This window comes from Mya arenaria, chromosome 14, assembly GCF_026914265.1.
Source record: "Mya arenaria isolate MELC-2E11 chromosome 14, ASM2691426v1".
Classification (NCBI taxonomy): domain Eukaryota; kingdom Metazoa; phylum Mollusca; class Bivalvia; order Myida; family Myidae; genus Mya; species Mya arenaria.
The window spans coordinates 50,990,732-51,016,004 of record NC_069135.1 but is presented as its reverse complement, the minus strand read 5'-3'; the positions used below and the strand labels follow the sequence as shown (position 1 = coordinate 51,016,004).

The 25,273-nt window shown below is 38.3% G+C and overlaps 1 protein-coding gene across 1 annotated transcript; it reads right to left on the bottom strand.

Moving 5' to 3' along the window:
• Window positions 1–762: 762 nt before the first annotated feature.
• Window positions 763–10,429, bottom strand: LOC128218328 (E3 ubiquitin-protein ligase TRIM56-like). Its single transcript, XM_052925980.1, has 2 exons — window positions 10,063–10,429; window positions 763–2,456 (listed from the first exon to the last, which is right to left on the bottom strand). The coding sequence occupies exons 1-2, from the start codon at window positions 10,395–10,397 to the stop codon at window positions 1,793–1,795; spliced, it is 999 nt and encodes a 332-aa protein (XP_052781940.1). The 5' UTR covers window positions 10,398–10,429; the 3' UTR covers window positions 763–1,792.
• Window positions 10,430–25,273: the final 14,844 nt, after the last annotated feature.

The following is a 25,273-nucleotide window of genomic DNA, read 5'->3' as shown; positions in this document are numbered from 1 at the left end:
CCCGTATACACAACGTGTATTGGGTGGATGGATAAACGGACCCCGTATACACAACGTGTATTGGGTGGATGGATAAACGGACCCCGTATACACAACGTGTATTGGGTGGATAAACGGACACCGTATACGCAACGTGTATTGGGTGGATAAACGGACCCCGTACACACAACGTGTATTGGGTGGATAAACGGACCCCGTACACTTTAAAATGCCATTGTAAAGAGATTGAGAGTTGCAACACTTACTTTTGAATCAATAATCATTTCAAGTTTTAAAGGGGCACACTATAGGTTGGTGCAATATTAGTTTTCATTAATGCAGCATTATGTTGAACTCATTTGACTTTAATGATTTAATGATTAAAACACATATGTGTACATATTACTAGCGATATTTTGGCGCCATTTAAGGGCCACGTAGCTATAAATTATTTTATAATGGGTAATATTATTTTATAATACGTTTTTTATTTGATCATAAAGTCAAATGAGATTAACATAATTCTTCATTTAATATAAAACAATGTTTTTGCATCAACCTGTATTGTGCGACTTTAATGAAAAAAACACACATTCATCAAGGTTTTCTCCACTTAATATTATTTCTGCTTGATTCTTCCACCTATGACGACGACTCTTGCTTGAAGGGTTGATCAGGGTTCCAGTGAAAATAGTAAACATATAACTGACACTCTTGTAGTTGAAGTAAAAATATTCAATCTTCTTAAAGACACATGGACAAAACGGACCGTATAATATGTATTTATTTCCACATTAAAGAGAGAATAATTCATCCGTATACACACTCATACCAGATATATAACATATGTGAATAACATTTAAAAATCAACAGTGATATAGTTGAATAACATGCGCACGATAAACTTTATAACTTTGAAGCCAAAATAAAGCGTAATACGTAACATATAAATGTAGATGTATGTTTAAGCAAATACGATTCTTGTATTATATTGAACAATTCTTATCCGTGTTAATACTTACACGAAAAGGTAAAAGAAAAAAAAAAGTTATACTAACTGTCTTTTCTGTCACTTGTAAGTGGATCTATTGTTTTTATTTATCGTACATTGATGACGAGGAGTGTGTCTTTATATCCGGCGACAACCAGAGAGGAAGTACGGCTGCTGAAGTATAAAGCGGTAGGTCTGTTAACCCCGTCTTGATTCCTTGCAAGTGTGGCCAACTTCGTCTTCCCGTCCTTGTCAACCTGCAGCACTGTGTTGGAGTCAATGCAGCAGACGAACACATGTCCGGCAGTTGTCGCGTGTACTCCGTAAGGTCTCTCCAAGTCAGGATCAGTGAATGAAGTCAGCTTGTTGCCGAGGTTGTCCAGGGTGATAAGTTGTTTGTTTGAGTTGTTTGTGATGTAAATAGTCTTCCCGTCTTCACTGATGACAATTCTCCTCACTGTGTTCCTACCGGACCTGTCCTCGTACAGCGTCTTCACCAGCTGCCCCGTCATCGTATAGACGTACAGCGCGGTGCCTGATGAAATGTAAAGGTTGTTCCCGTGATGAGCTGCGCTGAAACATCTATGGATGAAGCTTAATTTTCGCGTAGTCACAAGTTTCCCATTGGTAATGTTAATGAAATGAAGTTCATGTCTATCATCGTATTTGTTAACACAAACGGCAACCTCATTTCCGCCAATGTGGCACACGTTATATGGATTCTCGGGGACATCACAGTGGTCGACAACCCTGTACTCCTGGTCCAGAAGTTTCACTTCATTGTTGTTGAAGTCTGAAATTACAACATCACCACCAGGCAGCTCACACATCCCTACAATATAGCATTTGCTTTTGTCTGAACTCATCTTCACGTTGTACTTCTTGTAGCCTTCGGTAGCGAATACATGATCTCGGGGGAATAGCGATATCAGTGGTTGTACAAAAATCATTCGATTCATATAACTCCCCAAAACTCTTCATCGAGGACCAATTATCTTCTATTCCATTAGGTTTACGAAAAGTTATATTGTATTTAAAAACATTTGACATGTTTTGCAGTATTTCGTTCGCTTGTTTGATTTTTTCTTCACATTTTTTGAACCCAATGTATAGGGGTGGTTCGCTTGATGAGTCTTTGCTTTGTATGTCATCCATAATGCTCTTTAATTCGTCGTCCACATGTGTGCAGGATTCCATATCTTTCTTAATGGACAGTTCCTGATCAGCCATCAGACCATCTAATTCTTGAACGGTTGTTTTCTCCATCTTGTCAAGAATGTCGTTGATCTTTTCCCGGATGGCTTTGATTTCATCAACAATGGCTGTACGAGTCTTCCTCAGTGAGGCACTATCTTTCTTTCTGTCGTTTTTCATATCTTCTATCTGCTTCCTAAGAACAGTTACCCGTTGAGGTAGTTGACGAAACTCGGGATCTTTGCGGATGCCTTTTGCAATGTCTGGAATGTGCTGTATTGATGAACAATGTCTGCAATGAAAGAAGGAAACAGATGGGGGGTTTTGAAGACGCTTGTTTATAACATTCTCCTTATATCACATCAGTGTAGATACTTATATTCCGGCGTCGTCTTCGTCGTCGTCTCCAAGAACCTGTTTTTTTAGCGTAATTGATACACATTAAGATAATATCAAGCTGATCATAGATTGGAATGATGCCCATTAGGGTCTTACAATCTTACTTTACTGCATTATATTCTGTAACAGACAGACAGACACGCACGCACGCACGCACGCACTCACGCACTCACGCTCGCACGAACGCACGCACGCACGCACACACACACACACACACACACACACACACACACACACACACTGACATACAGACAAACAGACACTCACTCACTCACACAGACATACAGACACACAGACAGGCACACACAGAGACAGAAGGACACACAGTCAGACATACACACAGGCATTCATACATACATACAGACTGACATGCATACACACAGTCAGACAGTCATGCACACAGACAGACATACGCAAAGACACACACCCACACACAGAAAGACAGACCGAGAGACACACAGAGAAAACCACAGGCAAACCGACAGACAGACATATACACAGGCAGACATACATATATACAGACATACATACACACATACAGACAGATATACAAAGACACACAAGCAGACAGAACGACACACCGAGAGACAAACAGACAGACATACAGACCGACACAGAGACACACAGATAGACAGTAAGACAGACAAACACATAGACACACAGAAACACAAACAGAAAGACAAACAGAAAGACAAACAGACAGACAAACAGAAAGACAAACAGACAGACAAACAAACAGACAAACATACAGACAAACAGACAGACATACAGACAGACAAACATACAGACAAACAAGACAGGTGGACGGGCACACACACGCACGCACGCACGCACGCACGCACGCACGCACGCACGCACGCACACACACACACACACAGAGAAACAGACGGACGCGCACACACACATACACACAGTTAGGCAGTCACACAGTCAGACATACATACAAACAGACACACTGATATACAGAAAGAAAGGCACACAGACACACACAGACAAACAGACAGACAGACACAAAGATAGACAGACACACAGAAAGACATATACGCTGGCAGGCAGGCAGACGGACAGAAATACAGACAGTCAAACAGACATACAGACACACAGACAGATAGACACACAGAAAGACACTCACTCACAGATAGCCATACACACAGTTAGGCAAGCAGGCATACAGACACACAGTTAGGCAGGTAGGCAAGCAGACACAAAGAAAAAAGATACACATAAAGAAATACACAGACAAACACAGAGAGAAACACACACACACAGACGGACACATGTACAGACAGACACACAGACAGGCGGATGCACTAACATACATACATACATACAGGCAGTCAAGCAGGCAGGCACACACGCACGCACACACGCACACATACACATAGAAAAAACATAGACAAACACAGATACACAGACAGACCGACTCACAGTAAAACGTATAAACAGATAGACATCAACACAGGCAGGCAGACAGGAAGGCGATAGACAGACATACAAACAGACACTATGATATACAGAAAGAAAGACAAACACACAAACATAGACAAACATACACACAGACAGACCGACACAAAGTAGTAGCCGGACACACAGATAGACATAAACACAGACAGGCAGAAGACAGACAGACATACTGACAGGCAAACAGACAGACACACATACAGAAGACACACAGGCAGACATTCATTCACAGACAGATATACACACAGTTAGGCAGGCAGGCAGAGAGACACACAGATACACATATAGAAAGCCAAACAGACAAACACAGACAGATACACACACAGACAGACGAACACATAAACAGACAGACGCACAGACAGACGGACACACAGAAAAACATTAACACAGGCAGGTTAGCAGGCAGACAGACTTTCAGATAGACAGGCACACAGACAGAAAGTCACACATGCCAAGAAACACCAGCCAATTTTTCCACCTATCATTTCTACTTCAGCTTTAATTTAACCTCTAATTGACCGAGAATCTAAGGTCAAATTATCATGACATCATGTCTTGGGAATTGTTGTTGTTTGGGTCAAGATTTGGTAGAATGTATTTAATGTTGCCACGGAAAACATGAAGAAGTATTAAGTAATATACATAAATAATTGACAAGTTAACTTAATACAAACATATATATAAAATATGTTTTTTTATTGAGTAACATGAACTTTTTTAAGATATATGACAGCTGTTGTAGAAAATGGTATGCTAAACTGTTTTAATTGGAATGCAAATGTTACTTATATATTGCAAAATATATTAATCTGGTCGTTTCATAGGTCGAATTGTATTAAGGGGAATGCTTTACTAAGCGTATAGATATTGATCTTACAATTTTATTGATTTCGCATTTTATAAAAAACAACGCTCTTTTAATTAATCATTTTAAATGCTTTGTTTTTCAATGTTTTTTCATTAAATTAAGTTCAGTCGAACCCCGTTGGCTCGAACTCCTAGGGACAAGAGAATATACCTCGAGTCTCGGAAAATTCGAACCAAGCAGTAGTTCTTACCTTCATTATAATGAAACGAGTCCATAACATCCAGTTCGGGCCAACGAAGAATTCGAGCCAAACGAGTTCGAGCCAACGGGGTTCGACTGTATACTATGGAAACTACAATCGAAACTTGAAAATACATCATATTGGTGAAACTAAACCTCCGAATGTTAAATTTACTTAATTTACTTCAATTGTGTTTACATCATCATGAACACATCCTTATGCATTACAAATGCATTTTCATAAAAAAAGATTTGTTTTGCAAATGTTTCAACCAAGAAAATTGCTTTGCCTTGTGTGCATCTTGCATTGTCGCCATACCGTGACCGATAAAAGAACATATTTACACCCCCCCCCCCCTCCCCCTCCCCCTAAAAATAACTCCCCACGATCGTGTCTTTAAAAAGGTATATATAACCCTGAACAGAACCGACTATGTTCTATTTGTGCGACTAAGTTTAAATAAATATATTAGGTCAACATGTTTGGTCATGTAATACTGTGCTCTCAAGTCTGAGTAAAACAGCTGGTAATGTTGCGGCTTTTTGCTATTAATACTACCACTACTGCTACTGCTATTGCCACTGTCACTTCCAACACCACCACAGCCACCACCACCACAACCACCACCACCAGTACCCCAACCGATCATGTGATGATGTTGCAGCCCCTCGGAAACAACTGTCGCTGCTGCAGATAGGGTTGTTGTTGTTGACACGGCACCAGCTAGTACTACAACTACAAACTATCAAATAACTAATACTACTGATGCTAATCTCGCGATAATGAACTATATGCAGTTGTGGACGAAGGGACTACGTTTTTGTATCAATGCAAGACCTTTCATTTATGTATTTATAATGATGAAGGTTCGAAGAAAAAAACAACATTATTTCCGCAGATTTTTACATTCAAAGAAAAACGTTTCCCCGAATCATTTTTCATCGTGTACTGAAGTCAAAATATTAGTTTAAACATATTTATTTTACAACGATTGTGTAAAAAAGTTATTTCAACATTAAATTTATTACTTTTGTTGACACGATTTCACGCGAGAGTGTGGTCTTGTCTTGTTGTGGGAACCGGAGAACCCGGGGAAAACCCACTTGTCCGGTTTCGTGACCACAAACCAAATTCACATGCGACCAAGCCGGGAATCCAGCCCGGGTCCAGTAGTCGAAGTTTGCACTTGTCAATTATAACCAGGCCCCAAGGTTCGGGGAATCGCGGTGACTTTGCTTTTCGATCCAGCCAAATTCGGGTAAAATCCCTATCCTGCGGGGACAAACTGCTGGTAAAATCCCCACCAAATGCTCCCGCACTCGTGGTTACAATTGATTGGTGCATTTGGCCCGTAAAGGATAATGACTGGTGAGATTTGGGTTAAAATACATCCTTACGGTGGCAAAATCCTAATAGCCTCTTAAACAAAAAAAAACGTAATCAAGTTGTTAAACTAATCGACACAATCTTAGCTAAGGCGCTATTTTGATACATTAAGACGTTGCGAGTTTATGAAATATAATGAGTTACACTTGAACCTGATGTTTTCAATATTTAACCATAACTCATGGGTGTGGTTTAGAGAGTTAAATACTGTTGCCCAGGCCCCAATTTCTCGAAACTTCTTAAGCTTAACAGGCTTAAGTCGCTTATTTCAATTAGCTAAAAAACATCCTGAAATGGATTTTGATAAATGAAAAATGGTTTATTCTGATTATCATAAAGATTATTCACACATAATTTCTAAAATTTCTTAAAGAAGTTAATATAACACATTTTTATAGAACAACAGAAATAGTGAGATTAGCTTAACCCTGTTATAAGAGACTTAAAAGAAGTTTCGAGAAATTGTGGCCAGGAGATTATTAACAATATCAAAAATTCAATTCTAAGCTTAAAGGGACTGTGTCACAATAAAAGTTTTTTTCTGTAACGAATCTCAGGAAAATTATCTAATAGAATGTGTTACGCTTTGATATCATAATTGTAAAAAAGTACCAAAATGTAAAAAAAAAATGTGTCGGAGACCGGGTTCGAACCCGCGTCGCCAAAATTTAAGTCCAGCGTCTTACTCACTATGCTACAAACGCTTTACCTAATTGTGTGACATAATTAAGCTATATACCTACCTCGGTAATATTACGTGATAACACCGACTAGCCAATCACGCATAAGGAATGGATTCTACCTCGTAGACATACCCAGTTATCTTTTTTAATGGAAAAATACGAAATAACTGCAAAATTTAATTAAATTGTAAACTATGTGGTATTTCAGTTAGTAAGTTTCAATGCATTGTACACATTGATGCCAAGTTTATGTCAGTTTTCGACAATTTTCTTCTTCTTTTTTCGCTATTTTATCATACGTGAGACAGCCCCTTTAATTATAGTTCAGAAAATCATGTCTGTATTCAGTAAAAAACTATTGTTGAAATATTTGTTTTAGTTTTGACAAGTATCAAAATATACAAATTAAGATGAAGTGTTAAACATAAGAAACATGCACTATTCCAAAAAACTGACCAAAATAAGACCTCCCATGCAATTCATGCTGGGCGTAATGGCCATTAAATTTCGATGATTTAGCTGTTATTTGCAGTTAACTAATAAAATTTGACTGGAGCATCGCAAAACCACTGACTGGAATATTATATATACACGCACGCACGCACCCACGCACGCACGCACGCACACACACAGATACACACACACAAACAGAAGTACACACAAACAGATAAAACTGTAATATTCTGCATACACACAGACAAACAGATGACCACACAGTCAGACATAAAAGATACAAGAATCTTTATTTAAAGTCGGGTATGTGTTAACAAGAAATATTAGCTCAATGAGCTATTTTCCGACAGACACTCAGACAGACGGACGGACACTCAGACAGACGGACGGACGGACAGGCAGGCGGGCGGGCAGGCAGGCAGGCAGGCAGGCACACAGACTGACACACAGACAGACTGACACACAGACAGACTGACACACAGACAGACTGACACACAGACTGACACAAAGACCGACACACACACTGGCAGACAGACACACAGACATACAGAAATACACACATAAATCTTGATATGCATCAGAAAATGATTAATATGATCACAATTTAAAAGTAAAAAAAAATAAAGACAAGTAAAGACAAATAAAAGCATAACATATGTTTAAAAAATACCAGATGATTAATATCTAAATTGAAAGGTAAATGCTACATGTATAGGAATGTTGGGAGGCTAATAGCATAAATTACTTTATAGTCTAAATCTAAGTATTAATAAGAACATTTTTTCAAAGAAAGGCTTGGTTTAAAAATAACTTAGATTTCTTGTTATGACGATATTTTGCGAATTTATTCATTTAACGTCATACAGTTTATAGTTAGTATTCCATAAGTCGCATAGAGTTTATATTCAGTATACCATAAGTTGCATACAGTTCAAATTCAGTATACCATAATTCGCATAGAGTTTAAATAGTCGCTGAAACACAGTGGCAGTATTTGTAGTAAGGCGCATAACTCTTAGAATGTGTCGAGTTATGTCCCTTGACTATCTGAGAAATAATGAAGAGCATTAGACCCATTCGGAACTCCTCGGCCATTTTCCATCGAAAACAACCTCGGATGTATGTCGGTACTGCAGTAGAAGTAGATCGTCAAAAATAAATAATAGTGAAAATGAATCGTTGTGTTTAGCGTGTTTTTTTAATTGATTGTCAGTGAAGCATATTATTGTAAAGACAATTAAGATTCCCAACAGTCAAGTCATTAAATTTAACTGCTAAATTGAAATACTACGCGATCTACTTGCAAATTACTTTCATGTAAAGACTTCTGTCATTGTAAACCATCCATATACTTACCGAGATTGTTTTTGATGGAAAATGGCCGAGGAGTTCCGAATGCGTTGGAACATAATTATTACGCATTAATATGTTATTTACAGTGTCATTTTATGTACGTGCACGACATATTCATCTTGTCAAACCGCACAGCTAGAAATTTTGCCCAAATCATCGTGAGTTAATAGAGAGTACTAAAGTGTTTCTCAATATTTCTCCATTTGAATTATATAAAAGGTCTCATAATATAAGATCTGACACGAATAACGAGTCTATATATGTATACAGGGGCGGGTCCAGGATTCGACGTTCGATGGGCGCTACTTAGGGGCGTAACCTTTTTACTTTCCCATCTCCCTCAAAAGCGAAATCTATCTAAGTGCTGGGAAGGGGGGGGGGCAGGGAGTTGGGGGTCAAATGATCCCCACAAAAAAAAATAAAAAAATAATAATAAATAAATAAAAGAAATGACAATTTTAGTCCAAATGGTGCACTTTGATGGTATTTTAGTAGTTCAACTATAATGAAATGAAAAGAAAACATGGAGGATTTCAGAGGGGGTGAGTTCGACACCCTCCCTCCCCGATCTGCAAGTGATATATAATGAACGAGTAAACAAATGTGTTATAGTTATGCACCAGTCATTTGTAACCACGCCCCCCCCCCCCAGGTCCGGGGAATAGCGGGGATTTTGACTTTCGGTTCAGCCAAGCCCCGGCAAAGTCTCCGCCCTGCGAGGACAATCTGCTGGTACCCCCCCCCCCCCCCCAAGGGACCATAGCTAAGGCCAATTTCCCGCTATATTTGGCGTGAAGACAAAACCACCACAGACACCCGGCACTGCGGGGCCACCTGGAAAGTAAAAACACGGCCCATTTCCCCGGCTATCCCCGGTATACCCCCGGACCTGGAGGGGGGGGGCGTGGTTACAATTGACTGGTGCATTAGCAAGGCTTTGTTGACAGTGTTGACGGATAAAAATTTAGCACAGTCTAATAATACACATATGTAAAATACAATTTTGTTGTGATTGTATAAACCGGAGAAAATGTGAAGCATGCTTAAACTATTTTTTGATCAGTTTAAATACTGTGATTGTGTTATTTTAACTTAAACCGTCTTTGAAACATACCTATGATCAATTGAAACGCACACATGGCAACACAGCTGGTCATGGTCACCACAGATCAGCTTGAGCGCCTCCCCGGGGTGCCTCTCGCATCTCTCAAGGACGTCCACCGTCCCTGGTGCTGCTGCCCATTTCTTCACGTCCTTCCGGTCGAGTACCGTGTGTCTCTTGTATAAGCCATTATGTTTTGTAACACAATTATCGCAGTAATATTTCGTGCAGTGATTACAGAAATATTGAGCTTCCGTGTTCAATCCATCTTCTTCACAAGCGGAACAGGCGAAATCATGGATGAAATCACAGCCCCTCTGAATGGAGGATTCAAACTTCGATGCCATAGTCCTGTAACATATAGTGTTACAACTTATAAACGTCCTCTCCCTGCCCTTCACTTCCAACAAGGAAGTAAGATAAACAACTTATCTCCCGCCTACGTAATAGGTCAGGTGACTGGATTATATTGATAAGCATTTAAAAGCTCGACTGATATTTAATATGTAAAATGTTTCATAATAATTGAAATACATTTGTTAAAATACAGTCGAACCTCGCTATGTTGACGTCGGATAAGTCGACTTTCCGATTATGTCGACTTTTTTCCGGTCCCGAATTTATTCCTTCTTATTCTATATAAAATCTGTTTATGTCGATTATTTTATCTCGACTTTTTCGCTATGTCGACCTCGTTTTTCAGTCCCAGTGTTCGTATTTCACACATTCCCTATGTTCTTTATGTCGAACTGTAGATCGAGACGTAGGTGTGAAAATATTCATGACGGTTTGCGGCATGTCGCAAAATACCGTGCGTGTCAATATAACAAACTGTCATAATTGGGGGATACAAAAATGTAATTTTTTAAGTGCGAATAATTAAAGTTGTTTGTTTATGTATTTAATTAAAGAGACATTTATTGCTCAAGCTCTTTGGTATTGTATAAAACATGAACATTTTATTGATTAGATATCAATCCCTAATGGGAACAGAAAGAATAACTTCAAAATATCAAATGTTAGTTCCACTGCTCTGGTCGAACAATTCAGAGAAGGACCCGGTATAAAATCTTACAATGTATGCAATTGTGGCTCTATATGTGTTGTATGTGATCCATAAACGTAATAGAAATAAATTTGACACAAATAATTCTTCTTTTGTTTCACTTTATTTTTCAATAATAAGTTTGCTGTTTTCATGACGAAAATATTTAACAAGACCGTTCAATTGTGGATGTAAACTTCGTACAATCCAACAGAAACGTGTTGGGATTGGATATATTTTTTGTAATTCGGATGAGTCGACTTTTCGTTATCTCGACTTTTTCCACTAGGTCCCGAAAAAGTCGACATAACGAGGTTCGACTGTACATAAATATTCTACAACTATAATACACGTGTATTTTTCTGATTAAAGCAATTAAACTGTCACTAAGGCCAACAAAAATAACACCTGTGTTTCCTATTACCTGCAGTAACAAATGGGATCGGTAGTTCGTATATTTTTAACCTTGTCATAGGAAACATTACCGCTAGCATTTTTTTATCATTAGAATAATTATATAATCATTGAATGAATGTTGAGTTAAACATACTATTATTCTGTAACCCAATGCATTATTGTCAAAATTCAATTTACACCGGTAATTGTGCACGAACATTTAGCTTGCTTTGATTTTCTGTTGCACTTTCTTGTTATATTTTTTTCAGAAGTAACAAAAACATTCACCGTACCGATCGCAAATATTCAAACATTGTTCTTTTATAATAAATGGCGTAGCAATCAAACTGTTGTATAATACAACTGTAAACTGACCAAAATAATACGTCAGTTTATCTTCTATTTGATTTTCATTTTTTTAGCGAGAAATAATATACAATTTAAATCAAAATAAAATTACATAAATTATTGTTTTTATATTTTAACACATTCGGACCACTTCGGTCATTTTCCATAGAAAAAAAAACCTTGGACAAAACAAACCAAATTGTTACTTCCCTTGCAGTACAGTAATGACTGTCATCATTCAAATCACATGACCATGGATATATAACGTGATACATACGTAACGGGTTCTACCAAAACACCATACCGGAAATCAGCTTGCATGCCGGTTGTTGCGTACATGTTACGATATTTTCCGTTCATCTCCTGCTATTAGTTAAGTAGTTTTTGTTCCGAGTTTACTTATAATAATTATTCTTTACATTGATACTTCGTTTAATTTCATATAAAGTTTAAGTATTACTTCGTCGTTTAATTCATCATTGAGATTTTATTTTCAGCTGGTCACTTATTACTTAAATCATGTTCCTTTTATTTTGCTGTACATAATTCAATGGGATATGCGCCTATTTTCGGAATAAAATATGGCAAAGTTTGTAATAGTTGGCTTGTTTTGAAAAACATTGTGTCATTTGAATGTTCCATAATTATCAACCTATTGGTTCACTAAAATGGTCTAGCTCTGTACTTTAACTGATTTAATAACCAAAAATTTATACCTCAACTGCCATTCCTTAAATGAACCATTTTCGGCAATTACATTTATCAATCGATGAACGCAACATAATCGGATATGTTCGGATCGCAATTCATTGCATAACAATATACATGAAAACTATTGATCTTGTTGTTGGTTGTATTGTGTCAGCAGTCCCGTAAAATATAAATCAACATTTAAGAAAGTGTTAATTTATTTTATTTTAAATGTATTGTTGCCACAAGTGTTTCAATTTTACGTTTAAAGGTGATTTCAAGTGGCTGATCTTTTCCTGCGTTATTGTGACGTCATTTGTAAAAAAATGTTTCCTGTTAGAGTAGGGTCGTTCTAATTACAGAATGGGTAAGAAAGGATTACTGAAGGGTTTTCTTCAATTAAATGAAGTGTTTTTTAACAATTCTTGAATGAAATAATGAACTATTGGTGTATATATAAGGAATGAATTGCGGGGTTGATGTCATAATCGGGTAATGAACGCAGTTGGGCTGGTCAAAGTGTGTGGAGTCCGAAGAACTCCACGCGTACTTTGACCAGCCCAATTGCGTTCATATCCACGATATTGACATCAACACCGCAATTCATTCCTTAAATGAAGTAACGGCATATTAACTTACATGTTTAACAGACCATATTTGTGTGTGTTTTACTGTTTATTTAATAAATGACTGGATCAATTTATGCAAGGTATCTGTCCTTTGACGATATCTTCACCATTTTAATATTCATCTGTTTTGTTAAGTTACAGTGTGTGTATACCAAGTGATAAATTACGTCATAAATGCCACGTCGGACGGCAACATCTTGCTTAAAATGAAGACTTAAATTAAAGATAAGTATTCTTTAATAACACAATTTAACATAAAACTAAAGGCAGTCTATGCCGCTTAAGGAGCCCCGCATTTGTTTTATTACCGAAATTTGATAAGGTCATTAGTTTCAACAAACACTACGACAAACCTGTTTCCAAAATAATGTTTTGACAGTGCTCCGTCAGACGGCCGTATTATGGCAAGGTTTTTAAGAAACTAAACTCTCAATCAAACTTTTGTAAAAGACCGAACTAAGTCAAGGCTCCTCATGCAGCTAGACTGCGCTATATTTTATTTAAAATGGTAAAGAAATAGTAAAGTTAACTTTGTTTAAAGTCATTTTTCAAATCAAAATATTGCCCTCCGTAGCATTTATGACACAATTTATCACGCGGTATACACACACGGAGTAAGTCCCTCTGGACCATCCATATTGTTTTACGATAGATTTTCAAATTTAAAAGTTATTTTACTTTTGCTTTATTTTAAGACACTGTATCGTTGGTTATTTTTTTTGACACTCAGCTTGATTAATTCAAACTGACAGTCTGAAGATTACACTTTATCTAGGCGTGATAGAGACACATTTACATGTAGTTGCATATGTATAGGATAAACATTTGATACTTTATTATTGACAATTGAATAAATACATGACTTAAATTGTGAATATAATGTATGAAAATGAGCACATCTCAGTCATGATCAACTGTCGAGTTACACGTTTTTTTTTTCCTTGGCCTTATGTATTTTTTTACTACAACGTATTTGAAAATGCTTATGTTCTATTTATTTTGCTTGCAACTGCACTGTACGCCTTGTCAGTGTCATACCCGAAGCAATTTAAATTATACGCCCGTGTTCTTGAGTAATCCGTCTGTAACGGGTTAAGAAAAACATTGTACGGCAAAACCGGGACTGTAGCCCGGGACCTCCGGATTACAGGGCGAGTGCACTAAAAACTGGGTAATACAAAGCCATTTTTACCAGTCTGCTCACAAACCCCAATACGTGTATAGGTTTAGGTACCATGACATACTCCCCTGCCAAGCCAGGATAGAAAACCAGGTAAAGATCGTTTCGATGAAATAGGGTTGGCGGTTTATCAACGGCTTATCAACGAGAGTACGATAGAATATCGTATGAGCAAAGGTTCCAATTGAATGCCTGCCTACTCGATGGTTACAAATACAATTGATTGTTCAAAGCTGCAATATCACAGATTAAAAATGAAGACGCAATTTCAGTTTATGTCTCAGAATCAGCCGATTTTGGTATCAATGTCTTTAACTCAATCCTATAAGATATCTCACAATATAGCAGATCTCATTTGTATGGAAAACGTTCATTAATATACATCAATCTTCAAACGTAGATATGAAAAACTGCGGTTTGATCTTTGCCAGCACTCTTGTGTCACTGGTTTGAAAAAAAATTACTCAAAAATTGGCTCGTTTCAAGACAAAAAGAAAAGTTGCGAAACGGTTGATCTGTGAGAGTGCAGCTTTAACACACATAATCGAACAAATTGTGGAAACTATCCAATAAAGATGTTATAGTTTTGAAATAGATAGCATAACTATCGATTGGAAAATCAATTGTACGATACTTGCGTTGATAAGATAGCCCCATTAAGAACACGTTCAACCACTGTCCCCCGTTGGGCGCCCCATTAAGTACACGTTCAGCCACGGTGCTCCGTTGGATTCTCCATTAAGAACACGTTAAGCCACGGACCCCCGTTGGGCGCCCCATTAAGTACATATCCAGCCATGTTCCCACGTTGGGCGCCCCATTAAGTACACGTTTAGCCACGGTGCTCCGTTGCGCGCCCCATTAAGTACACGTTCAGCCACGGCCCCCCGTTGGGCGCCCCATTAAGTACATATCCAGCCATTTTCCCACGTTGGGCGCCCCATTAAGTACACGTTCAGCCACGGTGCTCCGTTGGATTCTCCATTAAGAACACGTTAAGCCACGGCCCCCCGCTGGGCGCCCCATTAGGTACACGTTCAGCCACGGTGCTCCGTTGGACTCTCCATTAAGAACACGTTAAGCCACGGCCCCCCGTTGGGCGCCCCATTAAGTACATATCCAGCCATGTTCCCACGTTGGGCGCCCCATTAAGTACACGTTTAGCCACGGTGCTCCGTTGCGCGCCCCATTAAGTACACGTTCAGCCACGGCCCCCCGTTGGGCGCCCCATTAAGTACATATCCAGCCATTTTCCCACGTTGGGCGCCCCATTAAGTACACGTTCAGCCACGGTGCTCCGTTGGACTCTCCATTAAGAACACGTTAAGCCACGGCCCCCCGCTGGGCGCCCCATTAGGTACACGTTCAGCCACGGTGCTCCGTTGCGCGCCCCATTAAGTACACGTTCAGCCACGGCCCCCCGTTGGGCGCCCCATTAAGTACATATCCAGCCATTTTCCCACGTTGGGCGCCCCATTAAGTACACGTTCAGCCACGGTGCTCCGTTGGATTCTCCATTAAGAACACGTTAAGCCACGGCCCCCCGTTGGGCGCCCCATTAAGTACACGTTCAGCCACGGTGCTCCGTTGGACTCTCCATTAAGAACACGTTAAGCCACGGCCCCCCGTTGGGCGCCCCATTAAGTACATATCCAGCCATTTTCCCACGTTGGGCGCCCCATTAAGTACACGTTCAGCCACGGTGCTCCGTTGCGCGCCCCATTAAGTACACGTTCAGCCACGGTGCTCCGTTGGGCGCCCCATTAAGTACACGTCCACCCATGGTCCCCCGTTGAGCGCCCCATTAAGTACACGGACAGCCAAGGTTCCCCGTTTTGCGCCAAACGTGACAGGATGGAACAAATGTGCAGACATTCTGGGCTCGATACTTTGAAGCGTGCTGTATTAAAGCTGCACTCTCACAGATTTACCGTTTTGACAACTTTTTTTTATTTTTTGTCTTGGAAATGTTTGGGTTTGCAAACCAATGATATAAGACTGCTGACAAAAAATCAGATTGCAGAATTTCATATATCCCTTCGAAAGTTACTAACGGTTTAAGAAAAATGCATAAAACATCAATTTTTGAACTAAAATATGAAATTCTCGGAACTGATTTTTTGTCAGCAGTCTTATATCACTGGCTTTCATGGATTTTCGCAAAAAATAGCTCGTTCCGGGACAAAAAAAAATAAAAAAAATTGTCAGAACGTTCAATCTGTGAGAGTGCAGCTTTAAAGCTGTTCGTGAACTACCGAGGGACTTAAGACGGTGCTACATTAAAAGTCAATGTGAATAACTATAAGGCATTGAACTGTGTTACTTAAAAGCATTATGTGAACTACTTAAAGACTTTAAACGGTTTTACCTTTAAAATGTTCTGCTCTAAGGCTTTAGACGATGTAACCTTAAAGCTTCGGATGAACTGCTCCTGAAACGGCTTTAGACGGTGTTACCTTTAAGCTTTGAATGATCTGCTCTAAGACTTCAGACGGTGAAACCTTAAAGAAAAAAAGAAAATTGTCGAAAACTGTCATAAACTTGGTATTAATGTGTACAATGCATTGAAACTTAGTAACTGAAGTGCCACATAGTTTACAAGTTATTTAATTTAGCATTTATTTCGTATTTTTCCATTAAAAAAGATTACTGGGTATGTCTACCTAGTAAAATTCATTCCTTATGCGTGATTGGCTGGTCGATGTTATCACGTGATATTACCGAGTTAGGTTTATAGCTTAATTAAGTCACCCAATTAGGGTAAGTCTTCGTTGCTCAGTGGATACGACGCTGAACTGCAATTTTGGCGACACGGGTTCGAATCCGGTCTCCGACACAATTTGTTTTTACATTTTGGTACCTTTTCTTTACAAGTATGATATCAAAACGTAACACATTCTATTAAATAATTGTCCTGAGATTCGTTACAGAAAAAACTTTTTTTTTGGTGCCAATCTGGTGTACAGTCCTTTTAAAGCTTTAAATGAGCTACTCTAAGGCTTTAGACGGTGTAACTTTATAGCTTACAATTTACTGCTCTAAGGCTTTAGATGGTGTTATCTTAAAGCTTACAACTTTCTTCTCTAAGGCTTTAGACGGTGTTATCTTAAAGCTTACAACTTTATTCTCTAAGGCTTTAGACGGTTTAACTTTATAGCTTACAATTTACTGCTCTTAGTCTTTAGATGGTGTTATCTTAAAGCTTACAACTTTCTTCTCTAAGACTTTAGACGGCGTAACATTAAAGCTTACAACTTACTGCTCTAAGGCTTTAGATGGTGTTATCTTAAAGCTTACATTTAACCTCTCTTAGGCTTTTGATGGTGTTACCTTAAAGCTTACAACTTACTGCTCTCAGGCTTTAGATGGTGTAACTTTAAAGCTTACAATTAACTTCTCTAAGGCTTTAGATGGTGTTACCTTAAAGCTTGCAATTTACTGCTCTAAGGCTTTAGACGGTGTAACCTTAAAACTTACAATTTACTGCTCTAAGACTTTAGACGGTGTAAATTTAAATCTTACAATTAACTTCTCTAAGGCTTTAGACGGTGTAACTTTAAAGCTTACAATTAACTTCTCTAAGGCTTTAGATGGTGTAACTTTAAAGCTTACAATTAACTTCTCTAATGCTTTAGACGGTGTTACATTAAAGCTTGCAAGTATCTGCTCTAAGGTTTTAGACGGTGTAACCTTGTTACCTTAAAGCTTACAACTTACTGCTCTAAGGCTTTAGATGGTGGTACCTTAAAGCTTACAGTTTACTGCTCTTTGGTTTTAAACGGTAAATGATATGAATATTTAGAAAAAACATGTAATAGAAATATTCAGCCAAATGTATTAAACTGGTTGAATCTCTTGTTTGGACAAACGGTAGTTCGACATGTTTATTGATCAGTGAATTCATACCAAACCAAATCATTTAAATATGCAAACAACCTAATGATAACCTGTTGACATCTTATCAGAGTTGTATGCATTTGGCTGGTAGTTGCTAACTTGCGAAGATTAAAGAGTTAAAACAAACATTTTAAACTTATTATGGATAGTATTATAGACAGCACGTACATTACATCATTAAATTATATAAATTCAAGTGAAACTCTAAAAATAAAATCAATCTATAATTAATGGAAAAGACCACTATCAAATGCCTTTAATGTGAATGCAAAATAGGGCAGGAATTATGATTGCTAGCTTATCATTTTGCTTGGTAATAGATGTATGTGTCAATTCCTTGTTGGCAGTATATTCATGCGGTCAGTTCCGTGTTGGAAGTATATGTATTCGGTCATTTCCGTGTTGGCAGTATATGCATGCGGTTAGTTTCGTGTTGGCAGTATTTGTATGCGGTCAGTTCCGTATTGGCAGTACATACATGCGGTCAGTTCCGACTTCGCAGTACATGTATACTTGTCAGTTTGAAACAGTCAAAATATCAAAGGTATACTTTTCACTGTATTGAAATTGTAGCCCGCTTTCAGTTTCAAGTCGAACGTCGGCGCACACAGGTCTAGGGCAACGACGCCAATTCCGAAATGACGTTACGTGTGCAAACAAATTGGCGTGTTTTTCTAAAACAATAATTAAATGACATCTTCATTTCTAGGCATTTAATAAAATTAAAAAAAAATCGTTTCCAATAAGATAGCAATATACCCTGGGATCACTCGAGGCTTAGCCATCATCATCATCCTTATCCTCATCATCCTCATTATCCTCATCATCATCATCGTCGTCGTCGTTTATTATTTTGTTATTTCTACCATTTCTCTTGTACAAAGTATTGAATCGTTGTTTATGAAACAAATCAATATACGTAACTCAAATCAGCAAACCACATCTTTCCGATATTCTTTCAACGTCATAATATATTCTAAACATATCTATACACGTACATCTTTTCTCAAAAATAAATGCATTAACAACCCTGTATAGAATGTTACTAAAAATTCATTACGGCTGTGGTGTTGCGTGATTTGTTGATTGACATTATCACTTGATGTTATCAATGTATCCTTAACAGGTCAACATATCCTCATCATTTGTTTAAGTCCATGTGGCAGTGAGGACTAAGCAACTGTATTTTTTTGGCTTAACCGTCATGGGTTCGAACCCCACTAAAGCCAAAATACTTTTTATGCTATAACTGTATTTTAGACTTCAATTTCGATATCATAGAGTAAAATAATGCTAAATTAAGTGTTTTCAGATCCATTACCATGGAAATTAATTGTTGGTTCAAAAACATGAGCGAGTCACTTTAAAGTGGCACTCAGTAAAAAATAATGTCCTAGTCGGAGCGTTGGTAGAGTAAACAGATATATACAGAAATATACCTGAAGCACATGAAATGAGTCTTATCTTAAATGTAAATTGCTCAATTGACGATAAAATAAACAGTCAAACCCCGTTGGCTCGAACTCGTCTGGCTCGAATTCCTCGTTGGCTCGACCTAGATGTTACGGACCGATTCTTTAAACTGAAGGTAAACAAACCCGCTTAGCCCGAATTTTCTTAGGCTCGAGGTATTTTCGCCGGTCCCTTGGAGTTCGAGCAGACGGGTTCGACTGTAAAGGATATGTATTTATTGGTGCCTGACGTTAATGTTAAATGTCGATGTCTGTCGGCCACCATACAAAATTGGTATATTTAAGTATTTGCTGGCTGATTTCTAATACGTTAAAAAAATAACAAATAAAATGGATGTTAACGCCATATTTTGCCATTTTCGGTAAAAACAACAACAACAAAAATTGGACACAAAACCCTTTCAAGTGATATCAATATATGACGTCACCAGGCAACTGTAATTCACATCTGTTTGGGTCGAATATCTTATTAAAGTTGTCTTATAATCCAGAAGAGAAATAATGAATAGTCGAAAACCGTTGGCTCGAAATCCCAGGGATCGGACGAAATACTTCGATCCTCGCAAATATCGAGCCAAGCGCGCATCCTTACAAAGAGTAAAACAAAATCGGTTCTCAACGTTCAGTTCCAGTCAACGAGGTAATCGAGCCAAGCGATATCGAGCCAACGGGTTTCGACTGTATGATTTATAAAATATTTCCTACGAATGGTATGAACCTTAAATATATACCAAAAAGAGCAAGTTTTGCCGTTTAAACATGATGTCGATTATAGTACAAATTCCATTAGCGGATCCAAGGGGAGCGGACCGGGGGCCCACCCGCCTAAAATCGTCAAAGTTAACTTTTTATTTAAATATAGGAGGTAAAGAGTTAAGAAATACGTCAAAAATGCTCCATTTCGGACTAGAACTTGTGAACATTTTCTAGGGGGCTGGCCTCCCAACCCCTTCAACACTTTAAACCAAATTAATTTTGGTTCTAAGGAAGGGGAGCAAGTCAAACGGTTACGCACCTGCGTTTCGGAGGTTAATGGAGACCGCATTGAAACTGTATAATTATATGTTGTAAATTTATTTTACAAAAAAATACTTGTCGAGCAATATAATAATCCTATATTGTGATATGGTAAATACGACCTTGCATACTGTGTATGTTTCGTTTAATTATACAATATGTTTAAACCATATGACGAGCGTGATTTAATGCCTTTTTCACTGGTGTCGACTTGAACTAAACCATATTAGTATTACACTCAAATGAAAATGACTTACCCGGTATGTATATTCGCGCCAAACACGAAGATTGATATTGTTATTCTTTGCTTTACTTAATCATGAATTGTTTAGTAATGCAAACTTTGATAACATATTCGTTAATGTTGTTGTGAATGTCTCGACATTAACCAGCACGCATGTGCGGAACGCTGAATAACTGACCAAATAAAAAAATGACTCAATGAATATAAATTCGCCGTTGTTTTTTAGACAGAGACTTTCTGGATTATTGAAATGGGCTCCTTACAGCGATCCCGTTCTCGGACACATGAGCGTAAACTCTAAGGTATAGCATAAAACGGGTTTAACTTTTGTATACAGACTTCGTATACTTCGTATTGCTTAAGTATTACTTTATTTTTTAAATAAATCACTATTACTGGTTCCTGATCATAATCATGAGGACCAGTAATTGTGACTCGACATTCTTTAGGTTGAAAACAACATTCATTTGCAAAGAAATACCCCTTCGGTCAGGGTGTGGTCTTTCACAACAGATAAAATGTTATAAGTTACCGGATGAGTTAGTTAGATTTTACGCAAGAGTGGTCTTGTGTTGTTGGGGAAACCGGAGATCCCACTTGTCCGGTTTGGTGACCACGAACCAAAATCACATGTGCCGGAGCCGGGAATCGAACCTTGGACGCATAGGTGAGAAGCGAGTGCGCTAACCACTGCGCTAACCGGACAACCTGATGACCACGAACCAAAATCACATGCGCCGGAGCCGGGAATCGAACCTTGGACGCCTAGGTGAGAAGTGAGTGCGCTAACCGGACAACCTGGTGACCACGAACCAAACTCACATGCGCCTGTCACATATCCCATTGCTAGTCACCTACTAACCGCGTATATATCACGTCGACAACCAGTTTACATGTTTCATTTATTCATCGGAATCAGAAAATAAACGCCATTAAATATTGGGTCATCGCGTGACCATTCTTCGACCAATGGCGTTACGTTATTTTATGTTCGCGGCGTGATATAATCTAATAATGTGCACTTCCATGAAAAAGTGATAGATTTTATTAAGTAAAAATTAGTTAAATTAGTAATTAACATGACGTGAAGAAAAACTTTGTTCCGACTAGTCATTTGTAGGGTTTGTTTGTAAGAGGTAGTCTAAGTAATCAATTTTATTTTACAACCATGTGCTATTTGTGGGTGTGTATGTAAGCTTATTTATACTCGCACTCGCGCAAGGCACATTCGGCGAGTGCTCTGATGTGATTCTTAGTCATTTTACGTGATTGGAGCATAGTGCACAAACAAAATGTAACCCTGGTTAGAGCTACCCTGGTTCTTTAACGTGCACCAGTGAATAGCACTGTCACAAGGGACCCGAATTTAACGTCTCTACCGGAAGACAATTAGTATTTTAGTGGTCCAACGGGGAATCGAACCTGCGACCCATAGATTGACAGTCAAGTGTGTTACAATAGACCACGGATCCGTCACATGTGCTACTTTTATTGACGAAATATCCTTCCATTGGTCATGTGACATTCGGAGCTCCTCGGTCATTTTTCTCGACTACAACCTCGGATGTAAATGGACGGTTTACATAATCAGCAATCGGCATGTTCAAGTCCGCTGCAAGTAGATCGCGTAATTTAGCAGTTAAACTTTATGACTTAACTATTGGGAATCTTACGTATGTTTGCAATAATTAATACACTTTGCTTGCAATCAATTTAAACTAAGATCAATAAATACAAGCTTGATCACTGCATTTAATTAATGATATAATTCAAAATTTTACGACTTACTAAAAGCATACATCCGAGGTTGTTTTCGAGAAAAATGGCCGAGGAGTTCCGAATGGTTCATTTGAATGGTAGAACGGCAATCAGCGTCTTGTTAAGGGGATGTTTACAGGCAGTGGCGTACCTAGGCATACCCTAGTACCCCTGAACGTACAACTCAATATACGTAGCGATATCAAAAACAATTATCGAAGACTTATTGAGTGTATATCTGAACAATTTAGGAAGTAACTCAAAAAGTGTCCGTGGAATCCAATATAAATTAATTGCTAGATATTCATACAGTTGTTTTTAAATGGGGGCGAAGGAGGTGGGGGGGGGGGGGTTACATTTTTTTTAATTTTTTTTTCGTTGATGACATTTTCATCGTTGACTATGTGTTCATGCTCTTTCTTATCGCATAAGGGACGGATTGATACGCATAAACAAGCCATAGTTCAACATTTTTATTTGAGTCAATAAACTTTAAGGGGAGGCAGAAAAAGGGGGGACTGGCGGGGATGAAAGTCTAGCAATTAATTTATAGTCGCCTTAAATAGTTAAAGTTTATTTTTGTTTAGCTGATTGTTGGCGATCAGAATGCTTGAAAATGTGTTTTTAATAACTGTATTCTTTTTAACTTATGAAAGATGGTCACACTTCAATTAGTCTCTCAAGTAATAGGGGCATACAATTCAACATGTTTCCAGGGGCGTAGCTAGCCTTCTATTCATGTGGATCTATAATTAAGCTATGGGATACCGGGGGCATGTCCCCTCGGAAAAAAGAAAACAATTGTGCAATCTGGTGCACTCTGGGCGTTCTGAGGTGCTTTATTTAGTACTGGAAAGTGGACAGTTATAGGATTATGGAATCAAGTGCGCATACTGCAATATTGGCTGATTTTTTTTTCTTATATAGTTTTTCATAATCATGTGGATTCAGCCGCGTACTTGCGTATCGGCAGCTACCCGTCTGTCTTCAGGTACGCCCATAATTGGTGAACGTGTGCTTCATTCCATCTTTGCTTATTTATTGTATGTTTTTTTCTTTGTATTTTTCAACTGCGCATGCGCGATGCCGAAGCACGGATACATGACGCATTTTTACTTCTGCAGACAACCCGTGCACGTGAACAATTCGCTCGTTCTTGAACTCACAAACCGGTTCAGGTATGGATGAGCCTGATCAACACTACCTTGCGTGTGACGTCAATCTTGTATCTTGTGACGTCACAAGACCGAAAGCTCATTGTGCACTTTCAAAAAATGATGATTATTTATCCTTTACACTTTTGTTTGACCATGATCCATAATATCCTAAAGCTAACTGTATATGTATTTATTATATGTTTTCCGGTGGTTAAACAGAGATTAATCAGTGAAATAAACATGTATAATTCACTGTTTGAAACAGTCGAAATATCAAATTGATATTTTTGACTGTTTTGAAATTTTTGCCCGCTGTTAGTTCCAAATCAAACCTCAGCGCGCACATGACAGGGCAACGATACCATTTCCGAAATGACGTTACGTAAGCATACACATTGGCGTACCTTTTTTCTAATAAAGAGTAATTAAATGACTTCCAACTCCATTGTTAGGCATTTAATAAAATAAAAATTGTTTGTTTCAAGTAAGATAGCAATATACCATCTGATCACCAAAAGAAAATATTTCACTCGAGGCTTCGTCTTGCGTGAATAATATATAGTTTTTCAGCTCAATCGGTGAAATATATAACGATCTTACACTGAAACAAACAGTTATCCTCTATTTCATTGATGAAACCCTCTCAACCATTTTCTCATGCATTTATGATCAACTTAAAACTGTTTATATACAATTTAATGTTTACTCTAAATGTTCGCAAATTAAACCTTTTTTTTTAAATTTAAATTTTCAAATTAAAGTTTGTTTTTAACTGCGGAAAGTAGTTGAATAAATGGGAATGAACGGTCCCGTACATCTTGAATATACGGGCGTGGCTGGACCCGTACACTAAACGTGTACGGACCCCGTACACGAATACGTATACGGAGCACCACGTGTACGGACTTCTGTACATCCACACCCCGAACTTGTAAATATATGGAATTATTATTACCTTAAATAATTTAACACTTATGCAGAAAAAAACATATTTTAACCGTTAATGTTTTGGCCAAAACATAACATATAAATATACTTATGGATGTACGGAAGCCGTATCCCGGCATGCTCTGGATAGAAGAACGGACTCCATACATACAACGTGTACACGATGGATATACGGACTCGAAACACGTAGCATGAATAAAGGGAATCCGTACATGCAACGTGTAAGCTTTGGAAATACGGTTCTCCTGCATGCAATGTGTAAGATTTGGGAAGACCGACCCCATGCATGCTACGTGTAATCTATAGAAATACAGACCCCGTGCATGCTACGTGTAAGCTATGGAAATACGGACCCCATGCATGCTACGTGTAAGCTATAGAAATACAGACCCCGTGCATGCTACGTGTAAGCTATGGAAAGACGGACCCGTGCATGCAACGT